Raw genomic sequence first — 10077 nt, 5'->3', positions numbered from 1 at the left:
GTGCATGAGTGAGGACTGAAGACTCCCACCCTATGTGTATTTCTGCTTGGGATTCTACAAAACAAGTAATTAAAAAATTCATCTTTTGTTCCCAGTTATTTCCACTTTTTAGGCTAAAGACCTTTATGCATCCTCTCTGGGAATGTATTTAGATTTTTGCTTCCTTTTAAAGCACTCATGCACAAACGTGTGGTTATATCGGGAACACATGGAAAAGAGAAAAATGGGCACAAACCATTTTGTTTTGGGAATGGCATGGCTGCAACTGCCCCAAACATCTGAACCTGTTGCTCCAATCTTATTTCAACTTTGTCCCAGTTCCTGTTTTGGACATTACACCTGAGCATGTCTGGTACCTTCTGTCAGCAGCTTCACTGTGCTGGGCACGTGCAGCATTCCCTTGCCTGGCACAGGGTTAACGAGCATCTGTGAGGGCTGGGGAAATGTCCCGCAGGTCACGGCTCAGTCCCGTGAGGCTGAGGGGTTTGGGATGGCTACAGAACCTTGGGGAGAGCAGCACATGGATCACGGAATCCCAGGGACTGCTGCAGTTTGGAGGAGGCCTCCCTGCTGCTGCCTCACTCACCAGGGGTGAGGCAAAGGTTGGAACACACAACTCTTACAGTCACTCATAAATAATCAAAACTAGGAAATGAAGTTTCTTCCTTACATATCTTATTCTATTCTTTCTTTTTTTTTTCTTTTTTGCTTTAAAGAGCCCAATGCTTTGTTTTATCAGAAGAACAAGCTTGCCAACACTAAATTCTCAAATGTCAGAAAATGAAACTCTTAATGTTCACGCATAAGTCTAATTCAAAGACAGTAGAGCATTCCTCAGGTAACCATTGGATTTACTATTCACACTGTTCTAACATCCTCTTAATTTAAGATTTCAGTTTACAAAGTCTCAGTCTAAGCTGGAAATTTTGTAGTTGCACCTAGTTACTGTTATTGGCCATAAAAATCGGTAAGAAGGGCTAAATGCTTTCTCATACAATATCTAAGCTGAGGAAACTTTGCCTAAGGAAAATCTGCTTCCAAGATTTAAAATGCTTAAGCAATCGACCGCCTTACATTTGGTACTTCATACTCCCAATATACTGTTTTTATTAGACTGGATCAGTGTATCTTTTTTTTTATCTACTACTCAACTATGGTTTTTATTTAAAGAATCCACTGGAATTCAGAAACACATTTCTTCAGCAAACACACATTTTTGGGAAAAAATGTAGACTTTGCCCAGGCCAAATTGATCTAACTGATAAGACCTCATGATTCAGTGACTCATTTTTCTCTCAAACAAATATTTACTAGCAGAGATAACAAACCCCCAGCATTCCAGCCTCACTGCATCCTTTCACCTTCTGCTGACAACATGAAGCGAAAGTGGTCAGCCCCAAAGCTCTGTCCAGTTTGGGGGAAGAGATGTGTGTTTTTTCCGATCAGGACTTCAGATTCCCTGGGGGGATCCATTCATTGTCTCAGCTGCAGCAAGGTACAGGTATAGCACAAACCCCACCTTTTGAGTCCTTCAGGGAAGATCTTTAAACTCAGCTTGCTGTAAATTCTGCAGAGAATCCCATTGCAGAATACCAGTTGGATTTGCTGTATTTTCCAAACACTTCCATGCCTTTTTCATCGTTTCTATCCTTCCTGTCTGCTCAGGGAAAGCCTGTGAGTGGTTCATGGGCAAATTGTCTCTTACAGCCCTTTGGCTCAGCAGAAGTTGAACCTATGGCCACATCCCACACATGCAGAGGGGCAAGGGGGCAAGGAAAATATTCCTACTTATTCCTCTGATGGCTACTCTGTTACTTCTCAATTCTAAGCAATACCAGAGGTTTGCTGTAGGTATGTAAACTCAAACCCAGCTTGTGCCACTGTCCATACTGACTTTTTTTTTTTCTAAAACTCTTTTAAGAGATTTTAGAGCACACATTTTCAGAACCTCTCTCTAAATTTGAATTTATAATTCAAACTACTGAAAAATGAGGTAAGTTTTGAACTCCAAGCACAGCAGCTCTTCTCACTGTGTCACTGTGAGCTCTCAGTGCACTTTGTTACTGGGAATGTCAACAAATCCAGCCAGGAGTCCAGGCTCCTTCAAAGACCAAGGGACAGTGAAAGGCTCTTTAGAGACAGCATATCCTATAGGAAATCGGTATTTTTGGTCTTCACTGCATACTTTACACCGTTAAAGGAACACAGGAAGTGTAATTCAGGCAGTACTTAAGCAAGGCAAAGTTGACTTTTACTGCATAAATGAGTACTTAAATGACAAAGAACAGATATTCCATGTTGGCCTTTCCATGCTATTTTCCTTGCTTCAACTCTGCATAAAATGTGAATGAAATAAACTCATTAAAAGCCCATCTTTGTGCACAAACAGAACAGTCTCACATGCACGCTAGAGCAAATGCTCTAATTCATGCTCAAAGCAAGTTTATTCTATCCAGTGAAGCTCCTTTAACCTTCCCTGAACTAGAGAATTTACCAGTGATTAGTCCAATTCCCCCACATGGTTTTGTGTAAAACTCAGAGCAAAACATTTCTAATTATAACTTGGAAATTTAGGAATGAGTTTTACCCTGAACCTGTAATATCAGGACACTCAAACATTTTGTAGCCTTGCTGAGGGTGCTATGTGACTTCACACAGACATCTGATTTTCTTATGATCTGAAAACTCTCCCATATTCTGGAGTTTTCTGGTTTGAGCTCTGTGTCTAACCCTACCCAGTAATTCTTTCCCATGGGATGTTTCTCTTCCTTTTCCCTTCCTCCAGGTTGCCATTTAAAGGCTGATCCCCCCAGTAGAGTGAATGAAGCAGTGCAGCTGGGAGCAGAACATGGCCAACACATTTGTCACCATCCCTGATGGGTACGGCCTTCCCGAGCCCATCCAGTACTACGGTGAGTAAAGCAAGTTTTGTACTCTGGAACTACGGGAAAATGAACACCTGTGGGAATTTTTTTTTTTTCCCCTTCATTTTAATTGATCTTTAAAGCACTTGAAAGCTCTTAGCAAGCTCGCACTGAAAGTGTATTGAAAACTTTTACTGTGTGCTCATACAGACTTTTGAGCACAATGTGATAATTCTGACTGAGCATTCCATATAAACATTCCCAGTGCTGTCTCCCTTTGACTTGCATGGAGAAGACACAGGTTTTATTACAGTATTCCAGGTACATTATAAATAGATAATGCCTGTTCTATATCTTATGTAACTATAATTGCAATAACTAATTTGATTCTGGAAGACTAAAGGCAGGACCCAAAGCCCACTAAAAGGAAAAAGACTCCAAACTGTTTTTAAAAATCTTTCCAATTTGTTTTTATAGAGATTTTAATAATCCCAAAGGAAGAATGAAACATGATGCATGTGGCACAGGCTTTCTTTGGTATAGCTGTGTGTATTTAAGGGAGGCTGGATAAAATTAAAACTCAACAGACAGGCAGGAAGAAATTCTCTTTGTAATTCTGTACCTACATTTTACTAAACTAAAATCTCATAACTATAAAGACACATGTGTGGGAAAATACTAAATAAAACAAGTCTCTGCCTTTTACTCCTCTGAAGTTCAACTTTAAGACTCCTGTCACAGTAATTTTCAGTACTCTCTACTATCTACACCATTTTTTTCAGACCCCATTTTCAAAATAGTGCCTGAGATATCTATCAGTAACAAACACTTCACTCATTAAAAAATTCACTTATGGAAGATATTTGACTGTAGTGTGGATGACTAATAAAAACAACCCTCAAGAGTAAGATCTGAAGGCTGCTGTGCCATCAGATGACAAGTGATATTTAATTATCTACTAACACTAATCCAGTGGCACCCACATGATATTGCTCAAGCCGTTACTGAGCCATTTTTGCTACATTTAAGATTTCACTTAAGAACATTACAGGTGGCACATTTAAATAGAATGTGTCAGATTTCCCTTCTGAAAACGTGTTCCTCTAATATTTATGTTACTAAAGCTACAAAACGTTTTTAAACTTTGGAGCAGCCAGAGATGTTCTCCAGGCTTTTATTCCACTTTCGATTTCCCCCGTCACAGATGTTTTACCAGAGCACATCAACTACCAGCTGCAGGACCCGGATTTCCAGGCTGCCCCTTACTGCCAGTACTCAGCAGTCCCAGTTCCAGCCCTGCAGTCCCAGCCTGCCCCATCCCCATACGGCTCCTACAGCCTGGATCCCCCGTACCCTGACGGGCCCTGTGTCGGCAGCAGCTGCGAGCTCAGCAAAGGCCCCTTCCTGGCTCCCCACGTGGAGGATGGGGGGTACCAGGGGCTAAAGAGGCCGAGGTTAAATCACTCGGTGAGGCTGAAGGGACAGGAGGAGCTGTGTGTGGTGTGTGGGGACAAGGCTTCGGGGTACCACTACAACGCACTGACCTGCGAGGGCTGCAAAGGTGAGCAAGGACACAGGGCCTCAGTGCAACCTTCCACAGCTGGGATTGAGGCAAACAGATTTGGCTGGGTTTTGTGCTGGTGTTTCTACAGTGGCTTTTAATTTATCTAATGAACCCCTTATCTAACATGCTTACTCCAGATTCACATTTTTATAACATTCTTTGAAGGAATATTTTCACAGTCTGTATTTAATATGAGAACTTTAAGCATCTCATTTTTGCATCGATGACTGGCTAGAACAGTGTCAGTGTAAGCAGGTGCTGGTTTTCTCATGAACATTTCTTAGAGATTTACTCCAGTATTATTAATTTTACTTATTATTAAAATCGAATAAAAGCAAGTAGTAATTACTTGCTAATTATATTTTAACTTGTTTGTATGGGAGCTGTCTCATAAGGGGCAGCTCTGATCTTTGCTCTCTGTGACCAGGCACAAGACTCAAGGGAGCAGCCAGAGCTGTGTCAGGGAGGTTTAGGTTGGGTGTCAAGGAAAGGTTCTTCCCCCAGAGGGTGCTGGGCACTGACCAGGCTTTCCAGAGAATGGGCACTGCCCCAGGGCTGCCAGAGCTCCAGGAGTGTTTGGACAACGCTCTCAGGGATGCACAGGGTGGGATTGTTGGGGTGTCTGTGCAGGGCCAGGAGTTGGACTGGATGATCTTTGTGGGTCCCTTCCACCTCAGCATATTCTATGTAGGGTAAACATCAGTTAATATCAGTCAGAAAGAACTGGACGTAACTATATTTTTAAAAAGCAAATATAAAATCGAGGTTATGTTTCCATCTAAAAAACCCAACCAAAGCCGGAGACACTTTTAACTCATTCTGAGATAAACCTGCTTAGATTGCTTCAGCCATAACCTGGGCCTTGTTCCCAGGCTTCTTCCGGCGCAGCATAACCAAGAACGCTGTGTACCGCTGCAAGAGCGGGGGGCACTGCGAGATGGACATGTACATGAGGAGGAAGTGCCAGGAGTGCCGCCTCAAGAAGTGCAAAGCTGTGGGAATGCTGGCAGAATGTAAGTGCTCCTTCTTGCTGGATTCTTTACTAATCACCGCGGATAAAACCTTTTCCAAAGTCAATCCCTTCCCAGTGATACTGGTCTAAACTTCATTTGGCTGTAGGAAAATTAACTTTAGAGACTGTGGCACCTGTAGCATCTTGGTGTGCAGAAGCCAGCAATGCTTGGAAGTATCCCCTCACCTTAAGAGAACTGTTGTTCAAAGACAGTACAAGAAGAAAAAAAAAAGAAAGTACTAACAAGAGAAGATAAATATCCTGAGTCTTGTCAGGACAGCAGTGAGCAGATCAGAGGAGCTTTAGGGTTTGGGGGAAAAAATTAAATAAAAATGGCATGATGGGCTATGATGAAAAATTCTGATGCCTGTTCGTCACAGAGCCACAAGGACAAAGATGACTACAGACCCTCAGGCCTTTGGTGGCTACTGAACATCAGCTCACCTGATAAGTAACACATGGCCACATTCTCTAGGAAACATAGTTCATTATAGTTGACAGCTTCTGTGATGCAAGACTGGTGTTATCTCTAACAAAAGCGATGATTTCAAACTGTAATTAATTGAAAATGCAAGCACTGACGACCACTTCACACCTCACAGGTTTGCTCACTGAAGTCCAGTGTAAGTCAAAGCGACTCAGGAAGAATTTCAAGCAGAAGAGCAGTTTCCTTTGCAACATAAAGCTGGAAGATGAGGGACTGAATAGCAAGCAAGTATCATCTACAACAAGATCTGGAAAAGTGGGATATTTTTCTATTTAAAATATCTCTTTTTATCACTTATTCTTACCCCAAGTCAATGCCACTTGATTGGTTTATTTTTTTAACAGATCCCAGAGAAGATGGAACTTACTCCAGGAGAACATCAGCTTCTTGACCACATTGTAGCAGCACACCAAAAATACACAATACCCCTTGAGGAAGCCAAGAAGTTTGTAGGTATCCAGCACACTCAGCCTGCATTGCTAAGTTATTGTTGTCGTGTATTTTGGCTGTATCCAATGTCCAAATACCCTTTCATGCAGCTACAGGAAACTGCAAGTCCTGAGGAAAGTTTTCTCCGTCTGTCTGAGACAGCCGTTGTCCATGTCCAAGTGTTGGTGGATTTCACAAAAAGACTCCCAGGTAAGTTTCTTCCTTTGGGGAATGTTACAGGAACCAAACCAAACTGATGGCATGAACCCGAGAAAAATACAAGCTTAAAGAAAAGGCTTTAAACTGATTATTTGTACTTCTCACTTGCCACTTATGTGTCATGAGGACAACCTAGAGGTTTTTAGTTCAAAACTTTGCTATAATTAGATTTCTTCTCCATTTCTGCCATGGACTAGAGACATTTTCTGGAAGCACGTGGACCTCAAAATACCACCTTGAGGGAATTACTATCTCACCACATTCTCTGAAATCCAGTTGAGTTTGCAATTTATCATAATCATCAAAGGAAAAAACAGATGTTCCTTCAAAGGAAAAGGCAGCACAGAAGGGACTTACCAGGTGTTCTTATTCGTATTTTCCTTTCACAAAAGACAGAGGAACATGCAATTAAATTCACTGCATTTCAATGTAAAGTTGACAAAGCAACATTTCATAGGGAGGGTGATAATTTTTCTTTGTAAAACTCACTGACAAAGGTCAATCACCATATCTAAAGCAGGTATTTGATGTAATTTAGCATCTCTGTGGGACAGAGCTGAAGGAAGGGCTGTCTGTTTTCTTGTGTTACATATCCTGCTTTGATCAAGTTTAAGAAAAAATCACTAAAGTTCCTTTGCTTTTGAATTACAAGTGCAGACAATGAACTCGTCAAAAGATTAACAGGACTTCTAAAAAGAAAATAATATAACAATGAATGAAGGGGAGTATCCACAGTCACTAAACAATGTAGCAGATTTATCAGGTATTAGCCCATGTGATAATTATCAGATATGAGGAAGAAGGTTTTGATAACATCTTGCTTAGTCCCAAAATTTTTACTTGTATCTTCCTGTGACTCTTTTAACACTGAAAACTGCCCCCTCCCTTTTTTTTCCTTTTTAATTGTCTAACCTGCAAACTAGCAGGAAAGATCCCAAGTCTTTGGCACATGCTTCATTTAACTATGGCTGCTCCTTTCCAGTAAAGGCATTTATTAAAAAAAAAAAATAATAATTTTTTTCACATCGTGTTGGGGGCTTAAAGGCAGCCCCAGCCTTCCTTGATACTGAACATGCACCTTTCTCTGCAGGGTTTGAGAGTTTAGCCAGTGAGGACCAGATTGCTCTGCTGAAAGGGTCCACAGTGGAGGCGATGTTCTTGAGATCAGCCCAAATTTACAACCAAAGAATGAGCGAGTGCCAGCCATCCACCAGTGAAAGTACGTTTCAAATACCTGATTTGCATCATCATGGGGTGGGTGGATAATAATCAGCTATATTAATTACATATTATATATTGTGTCAAATTTAACACAAGAGACTTTGACCAACAAAAACGCAACCAAAGAACCTGGAGCCAGATGCCAAAAAGGATTTTATACCTGCACGGATCTGGAAAAAATTAACGCATTTTCAGCAATGATACAGACAAATATTTAAGATCACTTTAAGCCTGACTGGGAACTGTCATGTGCCTTGTTCCAGGTCATGTAAGACTTTCTGATCACGGGACATGTTGTCATGTTCAAAACCTTGATAAAAACAATATTTATTCCATGGAAATGTGTCATAATGAAGAGAGGCCAACTTCTACTACTACCACAGGTAACAGAGGTCTCAGAATCTAAATACTGTCAATGCTTGGATTTACTAGCCCTGTTTTTGATTACACCGAGATACACTGTCCTTAAGGCCACTGCTCCAGCTCCTTCTCTTCTTCTCTCCCTTTCCTTCTCCTCTCCCTCGAGCTGCTCTGGTATTACATCCTCAGGTATTACACACTGGCATTGCATCTTCATGGCAGGTAGAGGTGTGTTCATGTTTGCTTATATCCCACTATACAGCCTTGAGTTACATTCAAAGCTCCACAGTACAACTGGAATACAACTTTTGTTATTATTTTAGCAATTAACATTGTTTCCACAAAGTTTGTTAACTATTTCATGCAATGGAACAGCCCCGAGCCTTAAAAGATTCACTGAATCACTGAATTACAGAATCACAGAACCGATGAGGTTAGAAGGGACCACAGTGGGTCACCTTGTCCCACCTCCCTGCTCCAGCAGGGTCATCCCAGAGCACATGGCACAGGATTATATCCAGATGGGTCTGGAATATCTCCAGTGAGGGAGACTCCACACCCTCTCTGGGCAATCTGTTGCCTCACAGGAAAGAAGTTCTCTCTCATGTTCAGGTGGAGCTTCCTGTGTATCGGTTCCTGCCCGTTCCTCTGGTGCCATCGCTGGGCCCCGGAGCAGAGCCCGGGCCCTGCTGAGACAGGGACACCCAGGGCTGAGGGACCCTCTCAGCCCCAGCTCCCTCAGCCTTTCACAGAATCATAGAATGGCTTAGCTTGGAAAACACCTCTAAGACCATGGAGTCCAACCATTCACCATTTCCTTGTAAGAGAGATGCCCCAGTCCCCTCATGACCTCCACAGCCTTGGCTGGACCTGCTCCAGGAGCTCCATGTCCCTTGTCCTGGGGAGCCCAGAACCGGACACAGCGGTCCAGATGGATCCAGGGAGGGTCACCAAAGATGATTTGCAACTGTTTCTGCACTGAGATAACATCCTCATTATTCTGCACTTTTTTTTTTTTTTTTTAAACAAAAAAATGTTGGGTTTTTCCATTTTCAAGGCATAACTGAGGAGTTCATCACCGCCCTGTTCTGCTTCTACAGAACCATGGGAGAACTCAAAGTGACCGAGACCGAATACGCTTTGCTCGTAGCAACAACAGTGTTCTTTTCAGGTAAGCTGGGAAGGTGACAACGAGCTGTCACTTGCCCCGCGGGAGCTCCCATTTGTCCCCTCAGGCGCGGCGGCGCCGACCAGACCCTGAGGGGCGGCGGCACCCGGAGGATCCCGCTCACCGCGCTCTCCGTGCCGCCGCTCTCCCGCAGACCGCCCGCTGCTGAGGGACAAGCGCCATGTGGAGGAGCTGCAGGAGCCGCTGCTGGGGATCCTGTACAAGCACTCGAAGCTGCAGCACCCGCGGGACCCGCAGCGCTTCGCGCGGCTGCTGGGACGCCTCACGGAGCTGCGCTCGCTCCGCCACGCCCACGCGGGGGCGCTGCGCGCGCGGGACCCGCGCCTGGCCGCGCCGCTGCGCGACCTCTGGGATCTCCACTAGGCGGCGCCAACGCCGCCGGCCCGCGCGCCCCTTCCCGCCTCGGGTGCGCGCCATCGTTTCCCGCCCTTTTCGCCCTCCCTCAGCGGGCGCCGTGAGGTGCCGGTGTCGGTGGTGGCGGCGACGTCGGTGGCGGTGCAAATGTTGGTGTCGGTGCCAGTGTCGGTGCTGGTGCCGGTATCGGTTTGGGCGCCGCTCTCAGTGCCGGTGTCTGTGCTGGTGTTGGTGCCGGTTGTCGCTGCCGGTGTCAGTGTCGGTGTCGGTACCAGTGTTGGCGTTGCTACCAGTATTGGTGCCGGTGTCGGTTTCGCTGCTGGTATCGGTACCGGCGGCGATGTCGGTGTCACCACTTTTCTTCGGGCCCATGGAGAA

General features: G+C 44.2%; 1 protein-coding gene across 1 annotated transcript; it reads left to right on the top strand.

Moving 5' to 3' along the window:
- Nucleotides 1-2821: 2821 nt before the first annotated feature.
- LOC309581431 (bile acid receptor-like) lies at nucleotides 2822-9708 on the top strand (the record flags this gene model as incomplete). The annotated part of the gene is made up of 10 exons (XM_082296036.1): nucleotides 2822-2912; nucleotides 4069-4425; nucleotides 5301-5441; nucleotides 6043-6182; nucleotides 6272-6376; nucleotides 6467-6566; nucleotides 7666-7794; nucleotides 8060-8179; nucleotides 9214-9327; nucleotides 9479-9708. The coding sequence occupies 10 exons, from the start codon at nucleotides 2822-2824 to the stop codon at nucleotides 9706-9708; spliced, it is 1527 nt and encodes a 508-aa protein (XP_082152162.1).
- Between the last annotated feature and the right edge of the window lie 369 nt (nucleotides 9709-10077).

Source organism: Coloeus monedula (assembly GCF_965178545.1).
Source record: "Coloeus monedula genome assembly, chromosome: 23".
Classification (NCBI taxonomy): Eukaryota; Metazoa; Chordata; class Aves; order Passeriformes; family Corvidae; genus Coloeus; species Coloeus monedula.
The sequence above is the reverse complement of the archived record's forward strand: the minus strand, read 5'-3'. Positions and strand labels throughout refer to the sequence as shown.